At 35.9% G+C, this 26,641-nt stretch overlaps 1 protein-coding gene across 2 annotated transcripts; it reads right to left on the reverse strand.

Annotated features, from left to right (window-relative positions):
* On the reverse strand, positions 1 to 26,641 carry ubl3a (ubiquitin-like 3a). Of its 2 annotated transcripts, XM_058789282.1 has the most exons (6): positions 26,402 to 26,641; positions 25,966 to 26,301; positions 8,768 to 8,876; positions 4,288 to 4,374; positions 3,065 to 3,142; positions 1 to 1,759 (listed from the first exon to the last, which is right to left on the reverse strand). In XM_058789282.1, the coding sequence occupies exons 2-6, from the start codon at positions 25,990 to 25,992 to the stop codon at positions 1,707 to 1,709; spliced, it is 354 nt and encodes a 117-aa protein (XP_058645265.1). In that variant the 5' UTR covers positions 25,993 to 26,301; positions 26,402 to 26,641; the 3' UTR covers positions 1 to 1,706. The 2 variants fall into 2 exon arrangements, with proteins under 2 accessions (XP_058645265.1, XP_058645263.1); XM_058789280.1 differs by having other exon boundaries at positions 25,966 to 26,641.

Raw genomic sequence — 26,641 nt, forward strand, 5'->3', positions numbered from 1 at the left:
CCATTTCACTTCAATATTCTGGATTCTTTATTCAGTTTATAGATGTATTTCCATTTGTAGTTTAGAGAATGAGAAGCATTAGTTTATTTACAATTATCTTTTTAAAAACTTCAGCTCTGTACAGATTTGAACCCTGATAAGGACCAATATTTTTCAGACCTAGTGCGGTGTTAAAAAGCAGAAAGCAAAGACCACATAAAAAGAAAAAGGAAGTCAGAAATAAAACATCAAATTATGAACATTTGATTTAAAAAAAGAGCGCGAGAGAGAGAAAACAATAATTTCTTCAGCCATTAGAGAGGGATTTGCTGCTGTTAAAGTACATGAAATTGTCAGCGTCTCACTGCTCCAAATGCTAATGTGCTAACTGTTTTTAGACTATCATACACTAGACACCAATATATATCAACAATCTATAGTTATGTTCTCTATAAGATTCATATTAAATATACTCTACACATATGTAACCTTCGAATACAATTCCCACTTGGAAAAATATTAAAAAGGTAGGAAGGGAAAGAAAAATTACACAGATTTAGAAACGAAACAGCTCATGTTTCTGTGTTGTGCAAACAAATTTTATATCTAACAAGGAAGGGGAAATAGAAACCAAGCCAAACTTCATTCCATAGTTATCTTCTGGCTCCAAACGCAAGCATTAATTTACACCACTACACTTAGAAAATAAAGGGATAAATCTTATTACCCTTCCTGAAAGAGAGCAGCTCAGATCTATCTAAAGAGGGCAGACGCAACACTGGTTGACTGTCAAAACACAGTCGCAAATGTTACTGTTACTCATTACGTGTATTTTAGACTTTCCCACGAGTCAATCCAACCAACTTCTGGAGATCTACCTTCCTGCAAAGTCCCGACTGTGCTTGAAACACTTCCGGCGTACAGGAACTCGATAGAGCAGGACGCTGGATCTCCAGGACCTTAATGGGGCATTTAAAACGCATGGAAATGTATAAGAAACATTTCTAAAACGTTCATCAGGCACATCAATACTTGTTCTCCTGCACTGAAATCAGACTGCGTGTGGCGATTAGCATTTGACGAAAAGAGTCCGGGAGGGCGACTGTAGCGGAGATTAACCCCGTCAGTGAAGCGTGTGCTCTTATTTCAGACGTAGGTGACACCATGCCTTTCCACCGCCGCACCGGATCAAAGCCATCGCATCGATAAATGTGAAAAGTTCGTCAGACCCTGTGTAAATTCATTTCCCTCTCACACATCTCCCTCCTGAAAGGAAGAATCAAGGGCCTCGGCTGAGGCGACCGAGTCTCTTTTTCTTCACTGAATCATTCATGTTACTATGTGCAATAAAAAAAAAAACAGAAACAAGGACCTCCTCCGTGTGCAAACTGGCAGAAGGGGAGGAGTGTGTGTGTGTGTGTGTGTTTGAATGAGTTCATGGATGCGTGTGAAGATGTTAGAAAGGGTGGAAATGTGTGTGTGAAGGAGGGATGCATTTTATTATCTGATTTTTTTTTTTACATCTTTTGGCTTAAATACGAACTGTGCGAAGCCGAAATGTTCTCATATCCGTGTCTCGGGTGATTTTTTTTTTTTTTCCTTTCCAGGAGAAGCAAAGCTCTTGTTGTGGTCAGGTGCTCGTGGGAGTCAGGTGTGATTAGTTGTGTTTAAGCAGCATGGGAGAAGGGTGATAGGACACACTCGTTCTGAGGGATGATGGGATTTATTTACAGGATCACACAACAGTTGCTTTCTCCAGTCTTTTCCCGGTTCCTCTGACCTATAACAAACACACAGAAACTTAATACTATTGCACAAAAACAAACAATGGTTTTGTTCCAAAACTTAGTGCCTACATAGACAGCATTTTAAGGCATCACAGAAATTGGTAGGCAACATAATTATGTTTCTTTCTAAGATGCATATTTCATTCTGCATATATTTTTACTCAGAATTAATCCTTGACAAGCAAATAAATCTCATTAGATATAAAACAGCATTGTTAAAGGGCTCTATTAGCAATTAATCATGTGCCATGTACTGTATTTGTATGCTTACTACAGAATTAACAAAATCAGTTTTCTTTGCATTTTTGTGTAAGAAGCATGTAAATATCTCCAAATCGATCACATACGAGGTTCTATTTCAGTGACTTAATAGGCAGCTACCCATGTAGGCAGCACGCAGCATGGAAGCTCACTAGGGTTTGGAGCAGAGCCATGGCCTTCAGTACTGATAAGACAGTAAAACGATATAAAAGACATTTTATTTAAAATAGAAATGCAAACACAACTGAGAATATTATCTCATACAGAAAAGGATTAAAAATGAAAAAAATTATTTAAAGCACCTTATAAGTGACACTGCCAGACTTTGTATTCTAATTGTATAGTAATTTATTTCATTTCATTTTATGTGTGGTTTACTCTAGTATGTATTTTTTATTTTATTGTACACTGAAATATTATTATTTTAACTAGGGGCTATGTAAAAGTAAGGTTTATATATGGGTAATCCTTAAATAAAATCCAATTAAAAAAAATAATAATAATAATAGTTAATTAACAATTTCACTATTTAAATAACGTTAATTATTATCAGAATTAACCTGAATATTATTAGAAACCAGTACCTGTTTGTCAGTAACCATTGTGTCCCTCATACCCAAATTAATAACTACAAATAGATAGTATACGTACATAATTTTTTCTATGCTATTCTACCATAAATCAATTGCACATCATCCGTTTCAATTTTCATGAAAATGTGCCTTCAGTTCAGCATTTGAATAACAATGTTTTAACCTCATAAAACCCTTAACTTCTGCTAATATGTCAGAATAAGCTCAACAAGCATTACATTTATCTTCCTATCGTTTCGTACAAAACTATCATGTGACCAGGTCTTTTATATTTTGGTTAAACACTACTTTAAAAATTCCTAAAACTGAAATAGTGCCAGAGGGTGAGAATGATCCACATATAAACTGAACATTTTTGAACAAAGTGATGGCTGCAGTGAGACAGGGAGCGTGTGAAACAGTGAAGGAGGAGTGTACAGAAAAGAGAGAGGGCAAAATGGTTACCTTGGGAATTTGGCTCGGGCAGCGTCTCTCTGGCAACTAAATGCATCACTGTGGTTTTTCCGAGAGGCAGTTTTAAAGCTGCAAGACATAAGAAAAAAAGAGTGTTGGACCAAATGGACTCTAGAGACTAATGCAGCTGTACATCTATGACACCAAAGTCACTTTTCAAGGGGATGAAATCATAGGACAGAGGAGCAGGATAACATGTAAACATAAGTCTGTGCCTTATTGACTCTGAGAGCACTGCTGCTGCCTTCTGCCCCACAGACACACTCGGTCTTCATGCCTTGGTGCTCTTGAATCAAGAAGATGTCAGCATGTATTATCAAAGTGACACTTTTTTGGCAAAACCTGCCTGCGTTCCATCACGTCATTTCAGGAATTGGAACCGGTTGTGAGGTTTCACTTACACAGTTATTCAGCCATGGGAAAAGTTTGCCCAGACAAAATATAGTGATAAAACCCCTGGTTATAAGTAAAGTATATCATAGTCAAGTTTTTCACAGGTCATATATAAAAGGCCCTGTCAAATTTATAGAGAATCTAGGACTTAACAAGGATTTATTTGTGTAATATGACAAAAAAACATTTGATAGATAGATAGATAGATAGATAGATAGATAGATAGATAGATAGATAGATAGACAGACATATACTCATATACTTTCTTATAAACGCATTCACAAACCCACTCCATCTTTTATTGTTGCTTGAGGGATGGCTGAACAAATAAAAAAATGCTTCCTGTTCACGCCCAAAGAATTTCCTCTCCTCCCTGTTTTCTGTCCCTGATGACAGGTCTGCCAGCCAGTGCTTTCCTACATTCATAGACTGCTCGTTGACAAACTCGCTGCCGCATTCTGGGAATATTTTAAGTCAGTGAACTCTATTCAGGACTCGAAAATAGTAACATTTAGGTGTATTGGGACTGGGAGCTGAATTTTTGGATGTCCTTATAATCAGCCGAACAATGATAGAACTGAACCGCACTGCACCCTGGCCCGAAATAAACCAAGACAAAGCCAAAATAAATATCTGTACCGTTACGAGTCCACTGGGACGCAGCGGATTTACCTGGCAGAAAAAAAAGCCAAGCAACTTCTTATCTGTCAGACCCATGATTCTGGACTGAGAGGAATGATTTAATAAAAAAATCAAGAGAAACGGAGCATGTGTGATGTGATGTTAATAATGGTAATGAGGAGTGTGGGAGGGCGGCTCACCTCCTAGCGTCACATTGCCGTGTAGGAATCGGCCCTGGTAGATGAGGCGCAGGATGTTCGGACTGCTCACTTGCTCCTCTTCCCAGTCTGTTAAAGACAGAACAAATTAGAAAAATTCATGTTTACACATTTTGTGATTACAGTGTCATCACAAAGAGAAACACAAAAGGAGACCTTTCCAAAAAAATTTAAGTCTTACACAGAAAATAGACAGTCATCCAAGTTAGGAATGACATGAGGGTGAGGAAATGATGACAGTATTTTTCTTTTTGGGTGAACTGTTCCCTAAAAACACACTTTTCTACTAGTCTGCACTTTTGCATGTTACTTCTTCCTTAGTTTTTCACTTTTTTCTCTCTTCATTCATTTATTCATACGACCCACCCGTCTCTTTCTCACTCTTGACTCAATCAGTCACAAGACTCAAGTGAGGGTCATTCTGTGTCCTCATGAGGTCGAGCTCCGCTGTGCTCGTCTGCTATGAATAAAACTCTGATTCAATCCCGGACCACCCCGATGGAGTTTACGAACTGTACAACAAAGAAGGCCTTTCTTTTTCCTCGCTTTTTCATCAATATTCTTTTTGACATAATTAAAGGCTGATGACTTTCATAAGAGCTATTCAAAGCAAGAAATTTAAATAAAATTAAAATTAAAATAAACTTCAACTTAACTAAACCCTGGATTTCTTTAGAGGACAAATAGGGACAATGATGCATCAAAATGACCAAAAGTGACACTAAAGAACTAGATGAATAACTTAATCCTGGAAAATATGCATCACAGTTTCAACATTGCCCAAATATTACTCCTGCCAGGTTTTCTAACATAGATTATTCTTGAGCACCACATCAGCATGTTAGAATGATTTCTGAAGGATCATAACCCAGGTGAAAAAGACGTAGTATTAAATGTATTACAAATATACTTGAAATTCAAGTAGTATGTTTATAATACATTTGTATTCCCAACATGCTTATTTGAAGTGCATTAAAAATATATTGAATTGCATTTTAATATATTTCTAAAAAGTATACTAGAAGTACTTTTGTATTAAATATATGCTTAGTTATACTTCTAAGAAATATGCTAAACAGAAGCATACTTTTAATGTACTTATAAAAAAGTATACTAGAAATACTGTTAATAAATATATTCTTAGTTACACTTTTAAGGAATATACTAAACACAAGCATACTTTTAGTGACGTTTTAGTGTATTTACAGAAAACATACTTATGTTACTCTTACTTAAAATATATTTTATGTGTACTTTGTGTAAGAACATAACAAAATGATTACACTTTTAGTGGGTTTTTAATGTACTTTATATTGCAGTAGGCCTACACATGGTTATATTTGAGATATTTATGTATTTATAATTTTAATATTTGGAAAAGTACGATATTTTGAAAAACATTTTTAACATTTACAATGTACAAACTTTTGTCAAATAGTATTAACCATTGCAATATTTAAAATATGTTGTTATGCTACTTTGGTTGATTAGGCTGTTGTTCATTATATGATACATTAATTTTAATAAGCTAGGTGTTCCTAAATTTGTTCAAGCTTGACGCCTTTATTTTCTAATATATATTTATGAAATTCCCACAAGGATTTCAACATTATATCTGAAATGGGAAAAAATAATAATTCAAATTTTTTTTTTGCGATTACATTTTTGAAACGTGAACATTTTTGATGAATCTTTTCATCGGAGGGACATAAATCTCTCAGATTTCATTAAAATATCTCAGCTTTTCTTTCAAAGTCTTAGATGGTTTGGAGCATCTTAAGGGTGAATGATGACAGAATTCAAATTGTTTTGGTGGAACTATGAAATTAATTAGAAAATATAGCGGTATATTCTTATTTTTACCAGCTTCTGCTAGCGTGTATGGCGTCTGGCTTTGGTACCTCACTGTGACTTCAGGTAAGATTTGTATTTAATTAACGTTATTTGTCTGTGCCAGTCGTGCTTTTGACACATGCATTGGCAGAAAAAGATAAATAAATAAAATTAAGTCATTATAACATGTACAACATTAACATTCTTCTATTTGCAACATGAAGTGTATTTATTTCTGATTTCCTGAACAATTTGGCTTCATTGTAATGAGGTTAACGATCTTTGAAAAACCATGATTATGAACATAAAATTACTTTGCCTTGAGCTGATCTCAGCCAACTGTGGTAGTGTTGGTTGATTGGTGTTTATATTTGTTCAAGCTTGACAACCTTATCGACTTTATTTTCTAATATATATTGCTCATTACAGATAAGAACAAAGATTAAATTGTAAGGAGGGTTGCTTATAAAAGAGCATACAGTACATCTGAAACTGCTGAGGCTGGGAAGGTTTTTGACTATATTTCCGACCAGGTACATTGTCATTCTTAAATTGAAAACAAATCATCAATCATCATTTGCCTTTTTTTGTGTGTGTGAGAAATATTAACATTTGTTGTTTTTCAGACCAGCTGCTATAGAAGACAAACTGAAATCTGAGTGCAGAGACAAGCAAAGGAATAGTAAGTATATTTTAATGTTGTATCACCTCTGTTATAGAGATTTTTGAATCAGGCCTAATGGAGGGTGATTCACTCAATCTTGGAAGAAAAACATTTAGCAATGTGTCCATTCCAGGTGGCTAATTTGTTCTTCCTTTCAGTCATTCATGTAAAAATCTGTTATCTAATTTTGTGTCTGTTTTGTTTTTTTCTAAAGCTGCAAGGCACTTGTGCAAAATATTGTATGCCAGGACGACTAGGCTGTGCCCAGGTCTCCGGAACCTGCGATGACGCTCAGCTCCATCGGCCCTCTGTCTGTGCCTTCGGATCCACCAGCTCTGTCTCCATCGGTCGGCCCCCAGATGTCGGCAGCCACACCATCTACATCTTAGCTCCTCCCTCTCTCGACTCTGCCGTGTTGTCAGCACTGGGATGCTCTGGGTCTGTACCATGTTCCAAACACCATCTAAGCCGCCAGGGCATCATCGTCATCCTCCCTTCACCACATCCTGCCATCATCCCCGCACTTTTGCCTCTCACCATCTCTACGTCATCTCTTCGTCCACCTCCAAAACCCCCTTCATCCCTCCCTATTCTGTTGCTTGAACTTTAACATCTTCATCTTCAGTCTTTGCACACACATCATTCACTTCTGCACTTTGTTTTTCAGTAAATCTTCATGTATTTTTTTCTTTCTGTAAGTTTTCTAAATATCAAAGTGTGTACGTGTGTGTATATACTGAAAAATATAATACTAATAAATATAATATAATATAATATAATATAATATAATATAACTAATATAATATACTAGTAGTGTAATGCTAATGCATTTCTAATGAGCTGAAATACAACTGAAATGTACTTGAAGCACATTGAACGATGCTTCAAATATACTCTACCTGTAGTTCATGAAGTATTAAAAGTACATTTTAAGTGTATTTTAAGAAAAACATTTAAATTGTACTAAAGTGGTTCCAATTTAACACAATTTCAATATATTACATATATTATAAATAGATTAAAATCGAACTTAAACATGTCTTGAAATACACTTAATATACTTAAAGTTGTTTCAAAATAATACATTTAATATGCACTTAGTATAGTATAATATAAATATATTAAGTGTGTCTGAAAAAGCACAATTTAAATATATTTCTTTTCACCTGGGAAGACACTAAAGACTGGAGTAATGCATTGGCTGCTGAATTTTAAACACATTAAAATAGAAAACAGCTCTTTTATATGTAATAATACTTTAGAACGTTACTGTTTTAACTGTATTTTTAATCAAATAAATGCACCCTTGGTAAAAGATTTTCAAAAACATTTAAAAAATCGTACCGATCCCAAACTTTTTAATGGTAGTGTATATATCAAAACATCATGGTATTACCATCACTGCACCATAGTACCACCACAGTATGTTTAAGAGGTCAATAAAATGGAAAAATGCTTAACTTGAGCTTGTGGCCACATCCCTAAAAGCACTTGTCATTTCAGATAGGCTGCCAAGGCACAGTGAAGAAACAGATGAAAGAGGAGTCTGGATACCATCTGCTCTTCCCTAAAAATGTATAATAACCTACAGATTCAGCTAGAACAGTATCTGTGGAATATTTGAATGAAAACCGCACTTCACAGACCTCAGACACATGTGGAGAGACGGCCAGACAGATGTATAAACACACAAACTCAGACACTCCGTTTTTACCCTTCAGTACTGTCATTGACTTTAGGTCAGCGCACAGTGAGTGGAATCTAGCTCTGCGCAGGATTACCACTCGGTCAGACTCAGATTTGTCTGCGGCACAGATTATCTGAACACAGAAAAAGGTTGTAAAGAGGAATCTACTCAACGCTAGGAAACAATAGCCTGAAAATCCTTCACACGAGCCAATGGTTCTAGTCTATTAATGGGACGCATTCAAAAAAATGTGTTTTAAGATGTGAATCATCACGCACCCATTGGCCAGTTGTCATACACGTGCTTGGCGATGTCAGCCGCAGAGTCGTTTGGCGAGAACAGGAACTCTTTTGTTTTTCCACTGACCAAGATGAGCCTCAAGTTGATCTGAAACACAAACACAAACAATAGAGCCATTAGAAGCTTGGTCAGTATCCACCACACACTTCCTCAACATCGACACGAAATGGCATTCGCAGCCCATTTTCACTCTGTAGTGTGACGTCTTTCTGAGTTTCATACCAAAATAGAGCCAGAACTGAATGTTAGTTTATTAAAACAATGCATAAATAGCTATTATACTACTGGAAAGCTGTGCAGACGTAAGAGAGAAAGATCTGCACATTTTTACAGAATTAAAAAAAACTCACACAAAGCTTCACAATCTCATGACCCTTGCATTTATTTTGTACAAATATGTTGATTAATTTATTTATGTTTCACCAACCAATAAGAGTGTAGTGTTCTCAGCTTATCGTGTTTAAATGCATTTCAGAAATCAAAATAAATGCAAAAGAAAACAGTAGCTTACATTGAGGGGAAATTAAGATTAAAATAGCCTACATTTTAAAAAAATAATGAAAACAAATTTAAATAATGTGAAACAATGAGAAATAAATTAAGGAAGTAGGATTAACTTCAATTTCATATTGGATTTAGGATCAAGTTGGAAAAAAATCTTAATTATTTAACAGCACAAACTTGACAAAAAAATGTTTTGTGAGCAACACTGTGTTTTTTTTTTACATACCAACCATTACCATGGAAAGTTTCAAATCAAATTTGCACCCATAATACAACTATATAATTAAATTATATTTAATAACTTAATTGTGGATCTTCCAGCAATAATTTTAAATTAAAACCATGTTATTAAAAAAATAAGTTGCTATTATTGCAAAATAAATAACAATAAAATGCTAATGTTAATAATAGAAAACACATTAATAACATATGAATTTCTGAAACATAAAAGTATGTTGGTAAAAATGAAATTAATTACCATGGTATTTTAGTCTAAAATAAAAAAGGTTAAGTTTTTTGATGGAATTCTGATTGCTCTGATATCAGTATCCATTTTCTCTGAATCTGAATAGGCATAGCTAAGCCAAATCCATCTGTCACAGAAGACACCATAGATTTTTTATTTATTGGACGGTTGAGAAATTCTTTCATAAATTTTTCATGTCCTTGCTGTGTCCTTCCTTTGATGACTGTGAACCACCAGTCATTCGATCAGCACAATTATGCTGTTTGTACAAGTACCCAAGCAATATAAATTGCAAAACATCCATTACCATATTCATTCGCATCGCAGTGTCGCCCATTTAAAAACAAAAGAGTAAGAGGCATCAAGCTGAGAGACAGGGCCTGGGGCAATGCATGTCCAATGCACGTGTGTTAGTAGAGTCTCTGACATCAGAGGATCCAGTATTAAGCTCCTCCTTCTATACACACGCACACACTACCAGCTGCAGTGATGTAACAGAGTGAAAACCACCAGATGGAAACAAAGATCCTCCTAAGCACTTTATAGAATCAGATTAGAGCCAGAAGCAAGCCTGCTCACTCAAACCCCTCATCCAGAGATCACAACACACACACAATCTTAAAGACTCCATCTAAGCATAGAGTATCAGTCAACAAACAGCCGCACACAAGCATGCACTTGCCCAAATAATGGTTAGATGAACACGCAGACATACACAAGCAAATCTAATTTAGGCTCGGATTAGTATGTGGCTATTTTATGAAGCCACCGCACAGGAAGGAAATACCAGAGAAAATCTACTTATCACAGTATTTCAGGACACATTTTTGTCAATTCACTCCTCTATTTCCAGAGTTTTTAACAGATGTAGGCTGATTTATATATGTTGGGAAAACAGGAAATTAATGCAAAGTGCAACAGAAGGCTCATTTCCTCAAAATTAGGATTCATATCATCCAAATGTAAAGAAAAAACAACAAACATTCTGGTGATATTTTTGCAAATAAGTCAAATATACACTACCATTCAAAAGTTTGGGTTCTTAAAATCAATACATTTATTCAGCAAAGACACATTAATTTGAGGAACGACAGCAAGGAAATTCATAAGGTTGCAAAATATTTCCACAATAAATATTCATCAGCAGAACTGTTTTCAACATTGATAATGAGAAGAAATGTTTCTTCATCACCAAATCATCATATTAGAATGATTTTTTTGAAGGGTTATGAGACTTTGAATACTGGAATACATTATAATATACTGAAATAGAAAACAGTTACATTAAATTGTAACAATATTTCACATTATTACTGATTTTAATGCATTTTTATTAGTGCTGTCAAACGATTAATCGCGATTAATCACATCCAAAATAAAAGTTTTTGTTTACATAATATGTGTGTAGATTGTGTATATTTATTGTGTTTATATAAATACACACACATGCATGTATATATTTAACAAAAATATGTTATGTTTATATATTAAATATATTCATGTATAATATAAATTATATGAATATAAATATATACATGTAAATATTTTCAAAATATATACTGTATGTATGTGTGTGTATTTATATATACATAATAAATATACACAGAACACACACTCATATTATGTAAAGAAAAACTTTTATTTTTGATGCGAAATTTTGGATGTGATTAATCGCGATTAATCATTTGACAGCTCTAATTTTTAATCAAGTAAATACAGCCTTGGTGAGCATAAGAGACTAAACTATAATGTATGAACTTATTATTAATTTATTAAATTTTTTCTACCGATTCTATTGGCCATGTTTGACATTATTGGCATTGATTAACAGACCAAAATTTATTAATGCATCGATTGATGAAACATTGATTATATTCAACAACAGCTTTGGCAATTAATAAATGTACATTTTCTATTTTCAAATATTTTTTATATATTTCACAGACGTACTGTATTAAATAAGTGGTCAATTACTTGCAGCAATTTAGTATATTTATAGGGCTCTGTTTTCCGCAATGCAAAAAACACGGAATCCAGTCATAAAAATGGTATTTACAACACGGAATGTCACAAAATTTGCCAAATTTTGGATGGATACATTAAAGTAATGATAGTACTAGTATTAATAATAAAATGATTATTAAAACATTATTTTTAAAGCTATATTTACCAGAAAAATTATTTACCAGAATTTATTTAGCAGAAATATGAAACATATTTCATATTGCCTTAAAAATTTATTTTTTGTAAAACTTTTAATAAATTTCTATTTAATAGTGTAAGTTTCATGATTTAAATTAATTTGACATGCTTTTTGATTAATAAAATATAATTTAACCATTACAACAGAGTCTAGATAAAAATAAAAAAAAATTAGTTTTTTGGAAAGAATGGAATTTGGAAAAAAAACTAAAAAGGAACATGGGAAAAAATAAAACGGATTTCATAGGGCCCTATATTTGCTAATTACCCATTTTAATTATATTATATACTACCAATAACAAATGGAATTAGTGAAAATTAAATGAAAACCTTTTTAATACAAAACTGTTGTGAATATTATGACCCTGCATTTTTGTATCTTGTTCCCTTAAAATGCATCACATTTGGAAGTAAAATGGATTGTTGTTTCATATTGACCTATCTCCCCACCTCTGGTTATGAAGATGCAATATTTCCCTCAAAACTAAAAAGGCATTGTGTGTCATTCTCCTGCAAGGACTCACTCAACAAGCTGGCAATCAGCAGCTAGCAGTTCATCAAAAACATCAGGATGGCAGTTCTAACGCAACGGAACACCTTCTAGTTTCCATAGAGATGGTAACCGTGGCAGCGGCTCCTCTGTGAGAGCGCTGACCTGAATCACCTGCAGGCAGTCTTTCTTCATCTGTCTCTTCCTCTCTCGCCGCAACTCATCTTTCATTATGTCACTCCATCTTTGTGTAACGATGGCATATCATCTTCACCCGGTGAATGCAGAGCAGACGCTGATTTATACGATGTTTCCAGACGTACGCATAAAGGAGGAAAAGCTCTAACAGCAAAAATATGTGTTATGCTGGGATACATCTGCTCGAAACATTCCATCTCCTTGGTGAGCAGACGAAATCTCACTATGACGTAATACGGCATGCAGAGATGCCTCCGAGGAACTTCAACAACAACAACCTCAGCAGAAAACATCCGCTGGGGAATGATTACATAGGTGAGGGTGACGTTGGCACTGGTTATACCCGGTGGCAGGTGCTTCCCTCTCTGTAGTTGCTATGCCAAACATTATTACACTACTTAACAGCCATCTCTGCTACTGCATCCCTACAAAGTATTTTCACCAATCCCAGCCCAGGAAGCCAAGATCCCCACAACCAACCCTTCAGGGGGAACGTTTGATGTAATCACCCCCCAGCGCTCTCCTGCACACACAAACACACTTTCCTAGGGGCACGGACGACACGTAACACCTCACTCGTGAGTGATGGGATCTCCACTGTTATGGAAAGATTTGCTTATGTGAAGACTGGATTCATACCAGAGAAACACAAAGTACAACAAAGGTTCTGCCAATACAGTCATTACATGTAGAAATGTGACTGAAAATATCATATTCATACTTGCAACCTTATTTTGTGTTCAAAGCATGATTAAGAAAAAAAAACTTTAACTTTTAAAAAAAAAAAAGTCTTCGACTGAATGAAAAAAGCCATGACTTGACAGATTTTTAAAAAATATATATATTTTTACCAAGGTTGCACAAACAAGTAATTTCTAAACTAGTAAATATAAAGCTTACACAAATATATATACATAAATATATACAAAAAAAAAAAACATTACAAAATACAAATATATATATAGAGACCCCCACATGATTGTAAAGCGCTTTGGGTGTATTGCAATACACATGAAATCGCTATATAAATGCCTCATTCATATATATATATATATATATATATATATATATATATATATATATATATATATATATATATATATATATATATATATTTGTGTGTGTGTGTGTGTGTGTGTATGTATGTATGTATATGCATGTATATATATATATATATATATATATATATAAATGAAATGCATCAATTTAAAAAAATATATATATATATATATATATATATATATATAAATTAGTGGCAACTTAGTGGTATTTATATATAAAACAACTTTAAATAAAATATAGAAAAATATAAATTAAAATATAAATAAAAATAGCTAAAAAAAAAAAAAAAAAAAGAGTTCAAAATGCAAAATTCTCTAAGTGGCATTTGAAATGTTCTTCTAAAATGAGCATTTTTTTTTATCAGGCTCCTATGTGTAGCTTTAGTAATTTCCCTTTAACTTTCATTGCCAATGAAGTGAAATAACTGAACATAAGCACATTTTCAAGTGTCATTTAGAGGCTTTTGCATCATACTATATGTTGATATTACGCTCTTAGACTTTATGCACTTTAGTAGATATCATATGCTTACTGCAAAATTGCGATGAATAATATTGAATTGTGACAGCTGTATTGTGATACGGTACTGGAAGGTGCTTGTTGATGCCAAATAACACCTGCAATAGTCTTTCCATAGCTGACTTGTTGAAAACAGATGTGTCATCCAGAGGAGGTGTTTTAGGTTTGCTTCAGTTAAAGACATTGCATGAAATACTAGAGATTTTTCTGGTGGTTGCAGTTTTTGGGTATCACAAGTTGAGCAGGAGATTCTCTGCTTGAGAAGGATAAACAACCCGGTGGTTCTGCCAAGAAACATGGAGTGAGAGAGAGAGAGAGAGAGAGAGAGAAAGAGAGGGAGAGAGAGAGAGAGTGATGCTGACAGTAATGAGTGTATCAGACAGGACGTCTGAACTAAAAGCAGCCACAACAAATGCTGACCACAGTGGATGTGACATGTCGACCGGCTTTGCCCATCTCAGAATAGAGGTCTGCCAGATTGTTCTGGGAATGACATTTATGCAATAGGGGACAGACACACACTCACAGCACTTACGCAACCGCACATCAATGAAAACAATATTAGATACGACGCCTCCAGCAGGGATTTGTCCGTTTTGGACGGAGAGGAAATTAGTGAGTTCTATGGTGGGATTGGCTATATGTCTACATAAGCTGGTTAAAGAACACTGACATGACATTCAAAAACAAAAAAAAACTCACCTAAAACACGCCTGACTGACAGAAAGAGCCATTAGGATTGCAACCACACAAGGCTAATGCACGCTTGATCCCAAGTTCAACATTAGGCTCTGTCTTACCAACAAACCCAGGACTTATTCCAGTTCATACTACAAAATTCTTCAAGCGACTGAATCACAAAATTTCTTCAAAATTTTATTTATTTATAGCTATATGTCGGGCAGGGGCCACAGCAATAGGAAAAAGACCAGGGTTAGACATGACAAAGAAAAATCTAGAGGAAAAAACACAAGGAGAAAACCATGTAGCCCAGGAATGATAACAATATTATAGTGCTCTTTATTAGCAAAAATACTAATGATGTTCTATGCTGGCTTAAAATATCATTATGGCACTATAATACTGTAAAATTAGCTTTTAACGTGAAGACAAAAAAAATTAAAAAAGTAAAACTCTAGAGTATTATAATTGTACACTTGACAAATCAGCTTAATAATACAGAGTTGCTTACAATAATAAAAAAAAAATTTCGGAAAACATTCATCAGTTTTGAAAAACCTCACCTTTATTAGCCAGCTACTGTAGATTACTGTACCAAAGTGGCATATTTAAATGAGCAGAATCTGCATCGGTGTTCAATACATCACAGAAAACCAGTGCTTATGTTTGCAAGTCTAAAAAAAACGTGTGAATGAATGCACAATGTCAGAGTCCTGCTAATGCGACAGATAAAAATAATGTTTTATTCAAAGCGTTACCCAGACAAACTAATCATATAAATATCATGACATTTAGCAAAGGGCTCTGAACAAAAGCTGTAATCTTGAGAGATCTTTAGAAAAACTGATTTAAGCATGACGTAATCAGTCACAACAACAGATAAATGAAGAATTGAGAAAATATGACCACACTGCTCAACAAAACATGATCATTTTCTCTTTCTGTGTCCTGAAAATCCATTTCAGTCAGGCACAAAACTCATTCATTCTACTCAATGGATTCAGAGTCTGCTTCAGTGTATGAATTCAACCTCATTCATAAACAGAGGAGACAGAAAAAGGAAGCCATCCATCTTCCTCCTGACAGCACACTATTGGTTCAAATGGTGTCATCTCTGTCTCTGTCTCCAGGAGTCTGTGATGTAGTTAAGACAGAGGTGGTTTTGAGGACTGTGATCACACTCACTCATTTCTCCTTCATCAGTCACGGTGTGAGCAAGATTTCACCCGCATATCTTGAGGAAGTGTGAAGCCTGAGCTTTTTAGAGGATCTCATTCCTGAAATGGAAGTGTTGTTTCTTTCCTCAGTTTGAAATTGGAGTATACCGTACCAACTGACTAAACTGGATGCTTTAAACCAACAGTCAACGGATCACAACTAACCCCATTTACTTCCTTAATGCATGTTCCCAGGGTTATTGTCAAAGAATTATAAGTGCATATAAGTTCCAAAGAAAAAATTGTCTTTATAATCTTTCTTCTACTATAATGTAATATGCAAAGGTTTGGTGTTAGTAAAATTTGGGGTCAGTAAGTTTTTATTCGTTTAGTTATGTAGTTATGTTTATTCAGCAAGGACACATTAAGTTGACACATCAAAATTAACAGACATTTATAATGATGTTACAAAAAGTTTCTATTTCAAGTAAATACTGTTATTTTCGATTTTCTTTTCTATTCAAGAATCCTAAAAAGGTAGCATGGTTTCCACAAATTATTAAGTAAAATATTATTATTGACAACAATAAGAAATATTTCTTGAGCACCAAATGATTTCTGACACTAAAGACTGTTGAAAATGGCTACTTAAAATTCACAGAAATATATTATTTTAATAATATTTTACAATATTACTGGTTGTACTGTATCTTTAATCAAATAAATACAGCCTTAGTGAGGATAAGACTTTCCAAAAAAAAATAAAAAATTAATAGTAACTTTTGAATAGTAGTGTAGCTTGTTTCACCTCTGAAAATTTGTTTGACAGGAGTAAAACCTTACTTTTTAACCCTATCACAATCCAATCAATTCCCAATGAAATGAAGTCCCGCCCTACTGAATATCGTGCTTCACTTAGAAATATGTCACACTGTAGAAGTAAAAGGGATTCTGAATGCCATTTGCTTTCTACTTTAATTACGTAATTGAGAAAGCCAGAAGTTTATCCATAAAATGATTTTGGTATGAAAATAACTTGGGTGTAACTTATACAAGGTTCTTTTACGAGCCATTTTTACAACGTTTCAAACCTTTATATATTTAATTTTTTTTCCAAAACAAAGCATCGATTTCAGGTTCAGTCAAGCAAGGTACAGCCTGTACAATCCAGTTTTTTATTTCTCAACATGAGACAGAACAGGTTGGTCCACTTTGCAATAGTGATCCGATTCTTTCTCTGGTGAGAAAGTTAAAACCGCTGAATACGGTAAACCAACCATTGTTTGCGTGGGGGATTTGCATAGGTATTCAACATTACAGGTCACCTTGACCTCTTTCTGAACAGAAGATGAAATGGTCTGGCCTGTTTGCATTGGCAGTGGATAATGCAATGAACATGTCCAAAATGACAGATTGAAATGCATGGGAATGGAAGGATAAATGTCTCACTTCAGCCAGAGCCAAAAGCACAATCACAATCGGCATGTTTGATAATAGCTAGCTCATTCAGCCACTAGTCTCTAGGCAGAGCTGCTAAATGAATAGATTCCAGTCCACAAAATGATTTCTGTTTCATATAAAAGTGCCTTCATGATATTGAGCAGATTGTTTCGGGAGCAAAAATCTGAGACCCAGCCATTCATTATTATGTGATATCTTTCAGATGTGCGTCAGACTCTTAAATTCTCATTATGAAGAGCAAGGCACAGGAGAAAGAGATAACAGCATAAAATGACATGAGATCTGAGAATTAGATGGCACATTTAGACATGGGAAATTAAACTGCGAGAGGGGCTGTAGTGGAATTGTAAAGCTCCCTGTCTATCTCCAAGACCTCTGCGGATGCCACAATTTTATGCAGGAATTTGAGATCTGACTCGCAGTCATGGGCATGCGCACACACATGGGCAAATCTGCCATGTACGAACAACACAAAAGGAGGCTGGATGTTCTCTGCATGAGTTGATGTGCGGTAGGTTGAACACAAAATGATTGATTTTGCTCTCAGCTGCATTTGCCGCTGCATTTGAGGGTGATGTCATGTTGACTTTAATATGTGATTTTTTTTATGTAAGATAAGAGATATTCTTAATGAGGCTTGCCTTTGATCACCCTGCTAAAGGCTATTGTGGCTTTACTTTCTCTTAATGCTTATAATGCTTTATTGTACATAATGTTCCTTAATAATCGTTGCCATTTATCTGAACAGACGAGCATGAAAGCTCTAGTTACAGCTGTCGGTTATTCAAAATGTCCTATAAAAACACATATGACGCACCACCACAAAGTGCCAAAAACTTTCCACACTTCCTTGATGGATTTTTTCCATGATAGACCAGTCTCAATCGCTACGGTAAGAGTGATCATTTTGTAATCATTTCCTCAAGATGTCTAGAACATCCTTTAGTCTCATTATCTCGCTCTTGGTCTTCTCCCCAACCCACTTGAGCGCATCGCAAGGTGGCCATTAGCACCAGAAAGCTAGTTTTAGCTTCCGTACTTAATCACAACCACAGCACCCCAGCAGCTGCAGTCTCAGCCTGTCTGGATGCCCTATCAGCAGTCCTGAAGGACAATCACTCACACAGACATACTCACACGCGCTCATCCGGCCCAAACGATGAATCTCACCGGATGGGAAAACAAGGGCTTGGGTGATAATATCACTGAAATCAATACAAGCCCGTCTGATGACGTGCCAATTACAATCACAGAAGTGGACATGGCTTCACACTGGTGGTAATAAATGCTGAGTCTGTGAATGATTCATCTTTGTACAAACTTTCCTGTTCTTAAGGCTAATTACACACCTTCAATAAACACATTAGCAATGTGTGTTTAGTGAGGTTAAATAAACACAAACCTAGAACTCTGACCTTTCTAGTACTGAAACAAGATTCCTTTCAGGTGCTTTAAGGATAATGTCACACATCTTAAAAGTCACAATGCTAGAAGATCTCTGTTAGTTAGACACATGCTACAATAGAGAACCCAACTTGGTCAGAAAATATGACAAGATTTCTGCTTAATGAGAATAATTATGCAATTATGGCTTTAAGCCCATCTCTATATATAGAGAATAATATTATTAATTTTATATAAAAAAATTGTTTTGACACAATTATATTTAATTTTCTAATGGAGAAAAAAACCAAGATAAAAAAAGCAGAAGAAAGACAGAGCATGAGAGAATAATATCTAATCTCCTGTAGCCAGATGAAGGGAAGGCAGGCAGCCTCCTGCCCTGCAGGCCCTGCCCACGTGCCTACTGATGAAAAAGGGCAGACATCTGCAGAAAGAGAGAGAGTAGGGGGAGGGGACCCATTCACTTACCTCCCCATCAGTGAGACGACCGGCTGATAGAAATGGCCTTTTGACAGCCATGTATTATAAATCTGCAAAACACCCTCCTCATTTCTTATTACTATCATGCACATGTTCTCAAACAGAATATTACAGCACCAGAGACAAAACTCCACGTGCCAACTTCATGACTGAAAATCTTTTTTCTTTTCTTTTTTTTTTTTTTATCTTTTCTTTCAGGCAACCCCAGAGAAGATATTTCATTAAAAGTCATAACTCTGGTCTGTCCTAAGGCTTTTTCTTGTTATTTCTGTCAAACAGACTGCATAATGGTATTAAATAAGCACCAGTTCTAAGACACAGCATGCATGCTATGTGGCAATACAATCATTTTTCATTATAGTGTGATATTTTTTTCTCACAAATCTGTGTTGATACTTTCAATCTTTGTGTCTTGTAGTAATTTTTCCAATTCTATCATGTTCTACAGTTCAATGCACAACAGAATAATTAAAAAGGGAAAAAAGTAGGCCAAGAATCATTTTGGAATTGTATCACATTCTTGCCCCTAATAATGATGAACCAAGTAATCTTAAAAAAGCGCTCATGAAACTCTTTCATGGACACTCCCTTCCCTGTGTCATATACATTCACAATATAATGGTATTGTGTCTGTATTGTGACATCTGAGTGAAACTAAATATTGAGAAAGAAAAAAATGTATGGGAGGGACTTGGTTCTGTCCATCGGTTGTTGATTGAATGGAAGCAAATCTAAATGTGAACCTGCAGTCAACTGTAAGGAAAATGTTTGGAGAAGTCCAACATTATCAATGAGAAGTCTGTTGTTTCACAGATGACCGAGTTAAGACATTTTGATTAAAAAAATCAGAAAAGGTCCAAAAAAAAAAAAAAAAACATATGCATGGATGAATCATTCACAACAATAGCATTTAGAAGATGCTGACTTTAAAATGAAACAAAACATGCTGGAAGTTCCAACTTTCCTGTTTTGGCCAATAACTTCAAAACTGGAGGCCTCTATAGGAGAAGGGAAGTCTAGCCTGAGATTTCAATCTGTGACTTCACTGAACTACAAGAGAATGCTTGTGCAATGATGTCATAAAGGCGAGCGAGAGCCACTGTTTACAGTGGAACAACCCTCTACAGTCAGTCTCTACCCAACTCACACAAAGCTCAAATAGAACCACCTCTGGAAACATGTAAAAACAGATATATGTTGACTCAAGTCCAGTAATGAATATGTAGAAATACCACAGAGAAGTTAAAACAACTTACAATATAAGGCACTGAGAACTATTTACACAAACTGACGTTGAATCACTCTAACTTTCCATGACAGTGTGTGTGTGTGTGTGTGTGTGTGTTTGTGTGCGCGAGCAGGCACCTCTCTCACAGAGCTGTTGTAAATTGTTCCTCACTCTACTGAAAGGATCCTTTATTGAGTGAGTCTGAGCTACTTCCTCCCCCTGCTTCTCTCTCGCTCCCTCTTTAGCCTTTAACCCTTGCTGACCCATAAACACTCACTGGAGTCATTCATTTTATGCAAATCATACTCTTTATGTCATACTTGTTGCTTTATTCACACAAACACATATAGATACAATAGATACTAAACTGTTTTTGCGTCATCTCTGTTTTTGCATCAATTTCATATCATTTTCATTCATTAGCTTTTCTAGAATTTTACAATTCCGTTCCAAGTAGTTTGTCCAAACTAAGCTTTAACTCTGAAAATGGCGTTTCTAAGCGTGTGAGAGATTTAAACTGATACCTCACCAAAATGCTGAGTCTTTTTCTCACGCTGTTGACACAGGTTCATTCGCAATGTTTTGAATCGTGGCACATACTGTGTTGTGTTTCATAACATTTTCTACAACTTTTCCATTTCTTATACGCAAATACTTATCATCACCTACCCTGTACCTTTCTCCTGTCATTCTCTCTCACTTTGGCCACCTCTGAGTTAAACACTGGCTGTTCGTAGCAGGTATGCTGTTTGTGGTCAGAAGAGGGTCTGTCATTAAACAGATGTTATAATGACCTAATAAACCCTCAAAGGGACTGATTTGTGTAGCCAGATCTTTCTGTTGTCTGGTTCTCTGATGAGATCTTATTGATTTGATCTCGGTTACATAATTTTGCAAAAGTCTCAATGACAAAGCTGGTTTGATTCTGCAAACAGAAAGCATGCTACTTTAGCAATTTGTCTTAATTACACCTTAAAAATTATTTTTCAAAGTCTTTCACTTCAACATTTCACATTTAATTCAATGTTACTTGCTGTTTTTTTGTAAATCAATTTTACAATTTACAATTTCTACACTCATTTTTGTTCAATGTACCTTCGTTCTCCATCTTGTGTGAAACATAAAATCAAAACTGACTGCATTTACTTCCTTAATGCACATTCCTGGACTTATTGTTCATTCATCAGTGCATGTTATTTGAAAGAAAAACATGTTACAAAAAAATTATATTCTGTGCTAAAAGCCACTTTTCACAATCATAACAATCCCGATAGACATAATAAAGAGCTATCCAACATTTTTTTTTTCATCGAATATCCTGTTTCACTCGGTTTCAAATGCCATTTCATGTCTACAGTACATATCAAAACAATATAACTACCCCTCATAACAAGATTAGCTCTTAGTCTAATTTCATTCAACATGTAGGTTTATCAAGCACTTCAATTGTTTTTTACATAACAATTTAAACTTTTGAAAGTGCTGAGCAATGCTACTCAAGTGTGTGGACAACAGCCACTGGGGAGGTCTCTCCTTGACATTCCTCCCGTACTAATTCACCCCTACGCAGAGAGGACACGATACCACATGACACCACACAAAGTGACACAGTCCTGTCAGGGAGTATTGAGTTCTCCTTCACACCTCAGTCTCACAATTGATCAAAGTGAACTCTTTTAAAGCAGTATATCTGATGTAGCACCTATAGGCGAAAGGCTTCCGCAACATTTTGTTGCTTTGAAACGGTGAGAGCTCTCCAGAAAAAAAGCCCATTCATTAAAATGCCCACCCACAAGATGTATGCACACACACACACACAGACACTCCCATTGTTTGACAACCCTACCCCCCAACCGAATGCCCCTCAGCTGGAGACCACACAATGATTCTAAGTTTCACCTCGTGGACATTTCATCCAAAAACTGAACATGCTGTTCCAGGAGACCAAAAATAGACACCTAAACCCAAAGTAGAAAAACATCATGCAGCTTCTGCATTAATTTTAAAGCTAGTAATGGATTTGAAAGCTAGTAAATCCATATAAAATTATTTCCTGTGAGGTTCGGGTATTTAAAGTTCTCAAAGTTGACCTTAAAAACCTTCTAATGCTAGCTTAGATAATCAATGCCTGACTTTGGGCTATAACATAACACTTTGTTCCCTGTTCTGTCCCTGTTTGCGTAGTGTGAGAAAAGCCTTTCTTCCTGTAGAGATGTCAAGAGATGCATCGTCATCATCAGGGTCGGCTCACGTTTCTGGCCTTAAAATCAACAATATGTGGCATTGCTCTTTTAGTTGCCAAGGAAGCCTTTCTGAGAGACAGGTTTACATTTAAATTGGGGGAAAATTTTGTACGTTTGCCCACTGACAAAGAAATGATCAGTCTATAATTTTAATGGTAGGTTTATTTGAACAGTGAAACAGAATAACAACAACAAAAAATCCAGGAAAACACATTTCAAAAAAGTTATAAATTGTTTTGCATTTTAATGAGTGAAATAAGTATTTGACCCCTTCGCAAAACATTACTTAGTGGCAAAACCCTTGTTGGCAATCACAGAAGTCAGACGTTTCTTGTAGATAGCCGCCAGGTTTGCACACATCTCAGGAGGGATTTTGTCCCACACCTCTTTGCAGATCCTCTCCAAGTTATTAAGGTTTTGAGGCTGATGTTTGGCAACTCGAACCTTCAGCTCCCTCCACAGATTTTCTATGGGATGAAGGTCTGGAGGCTGGCTAGGCCACTCCAGGACCTTAATGTGCTTATTTTTGAGCCACTGACTCTTTTGTTGCCTTGGCCATGTGTTTTGGGTCATTGTCATGCTGGAATACCCATCCCAGCCACCCATCTGGCTTCAATGCCCTGACCCTGACGGTACATGGCCCCGTCCATCGTCCCTTTGATGCGGTGCAGTTGTCCTGTCCCCTTAGCAGAAAAACACCCCCAAAGCATAATGTTTCCACCTCCATGTTTGACGGTGGGGATGATGTTCTTGGAGTCATAGGCAGCATTTCTCCTTCTCCAAATACGGCGAGTTGAGTTGATGCCAAAAAGCTCGATTTTGGTCTCATCTGAACACAACACTTTCACCCAGTTCTCCTCTGAATCATTGGCAAACTTCAGAAGGGCCTGTACATGTGCAGCGTAGTGTGTTACCAATTGTTTTCTTGTTGACTATGGTCCCAGCTGCCTTGAGATCATTGACAAGATCCTTTGACAAGATCCTCCCGTGTAGTTCTGGGCTGATTCCTCATAGTTCTCATGATCACTGAAACTCCACGAGGTGAGATCTTGCATAGAGCCCCAGTCCGAGGGAGACTGACAGTTATTTTGTGTTTCTTCTATTTGTGAACTGTTGTCACCTTCTCACCAAGATGCTTGGCGATGGTCTTGTAGCCCATTCCAGCCTTGTGTAGGTCTACAATCTTGTCCCTGACATCCTTGGACAGCTCTTTGGTCTTGGCCATGGTGGAGAGTTTGGAATCTGATTGATTGATTGCTTCTGTGGACAGGTGTCTTTTATACAGGTAACACCCTTTAAGAGAGTGCTCCTAATCTCAGCTCCTTACCTGTATTAAAGACACCTGGGAGCCAGAAATCTTGCTGATTGATAGGGGATCAAATACTTATACTCATTACTAATCAAATAGTTCACTCATTAAAATGCAAATCAATTTATAACTTTTTTTAAATGCGTTTTTCTGGATTTTTTGTTGTTATTCTGTCTCTGACTGTTCAAATTATCCTACCATTGAAATTATAGACTGATCATTTCTTTGTCAGTGGGCAAACGTACAAAATCAGCAGGGGATCAAATAATTTTTTTACCCACTGTAGGTGCTACTCAATGGCAGAAACAGAAGGACAGCTGAATGTGCACTGTAAAGGCCGATCACATCAGCCCTCAGCGTACACAACATCAAACGTAGTCCCTGCAATGTCAAAGCGTCAGCATCTCTTGAGTTTGACAGCCAGATCAGCTGTTTGGCATACCCAAAGCATGCTTGACTAACACGCTGCGACACAATGTTACAGTTTGGCACCAGTAGGAGAAGTTCTTATTTGTTTTGATATTAGTTTCAATATCTTAATACACAATCAGAGCTGTGGTTTATTGTTGATAAGCTGATTTCTCACGTCCTTCGATTTACACCACTGACCTTCTGGATACTGGCGAGTACTGACAGTACTACCACCACCCATGGGGTTTAGAAGTCCCAATCTATTATAGCCTTACATCATAATGCAAAGCTTGAAATGCTATTCTTAAAGCATGCAATGAGGATTAAAAAGAATCTATGACATCATCCCTCTGGACACCAAGATTCTAATGTTGGAGTTTCGGTTTGAGCATTTGTTTAGATTCACATTTCGATATGATTTTAGTTGTGCAAACAGGGCAGTGACTGTTTTCGAGTCTCCCTGATCATACTTCCTCTTTATCAGTCTGAACAGCACTGTGTAGGCCATCAGATAGGATATCATCTTTACACTACTGCCCTTCCTGATTGAGGTGGAATTTTGATGTGGTTATCGGCGGAAGAGCAAAAAGTGATCCAAGACATTTAATAACACTGTCCTTCTTGATTTTCTTGGGTTGGTCTATTTGCAAAAGCAACTAGGAAATCAACTGACCGTCTTTAATCTCTGACAAACACTAACATATTTGTTATATGAAACTAACTAGTATCTATTATTATGTTACTAGTACTTGTTTTTAAGAAATGTACTATTAAGAGACCAAAAAATTACTAGTAATTCACTGTTCATTAGATTTCAGTACTTTCCTTTGCTACTAGTCAGGATCTCAATAGAGACAAGTAACTATTTAATTGAATCTAGCAACAAACAACACTTTTTATTGAATTCTATGGAGATCTGTGGTTCATTTATTAACTATTCACTTCAGACTAGTATGTATTTCAATTGTTGCTGGTAACTATTCTAGTTTACTACCAAAGAAACATTAGGTACTATTAAGTATTCTTTTGTTTATTGTAACGTTAACTATTCAAACTGTTGCTATCTAACTAGAATATTGCAATCTGTTACCAGTAACAATGGAATAGTTATCTGTCAGTATAGTGGCTAGTAACAAAGGAATGAGTACTCCCGAGTACTAATTTAAGTATCTAAAAAACGATCACCTCAATAATAGTTGCCAGTCATGTTAAAACCTTTTTTTTTTTTTTTTTTTTTTGGTTACGTTTTAGTAATAGCCAAAAATACTAGAAACAAAAAAATAGATACTATTTAGTTTCAAAGAACATTAAATTTGATCGTAAACACCACTAAACCTTTTGCAGTAGGAGTAAATTCTTACCATGTCAACTGGGATGTTGCCCGTCATCTTTGAAATATGTTCTGTCGGATCTTCACTTTAGATTAAAAGTTGTTGTTTTTTTTTCTTCCTTCGGTTTGCTTAAGAAACAAAGTTTTGACAGCAGGTGACTTGTGGTAAAGCAGTTGCTCATGCACAGATCACTGGTCTGGTTATTCCTGTATGTTCGCTGGCAGAGGTAGGTTAGTTAAGCGCAGGCAGGAATAGGTTGTTCTTTTGACAGGCTTCTGACTTCTTGCTTTTTCATGGCATAAACTTCAAAACGAGAAAATAATAATTTGTGGATTTTATATTTATGTGGGAGGACCCCCTCCCATCCTGAAATTTAAAAAAAAAGATATATATTAGGAAAAATGTGCCTACGCCATAGGAAAGCAAAATAATACTACAATTCAGCCTTTGGTATTCGCAAATATACCGATAAATGAGTTCCTCGCGAGTCCGCAATAAAAAATAGACCGGCGCCTGGTCGAAAAAATGCTGCAATTCGACGGTTTTTCAGTATTATATCCGTCTTCGTCTGCGCTCGCTGTCTGCTGTCATCCTGCCTCAAAAAAACATGGCGGCAGTTGACGGGGGGAAAGGCTGAACGTGGGGAAACCAGAGCTGGTGAGGCAGATAAAAACGGCGCGGTGTCGAACGGTATGTGTGTGCGCGG

The sequence above is a fragment of the Onychostoma macrolepis genome, chromosome 10, assembly GCF_012432095.1.
Source record: "Onychostoma macrolepis isolate SWU-2019 chromosome 10, ASM1243209v1, whole genome shotgun sequence".
NCBI classification, from domain to species: Eukaryota; Metazoa; Chordata; class Actinopteri; order Cypriniformes; family Cyprinidae; genus Onychostoma; species Onychostoma macrolepis.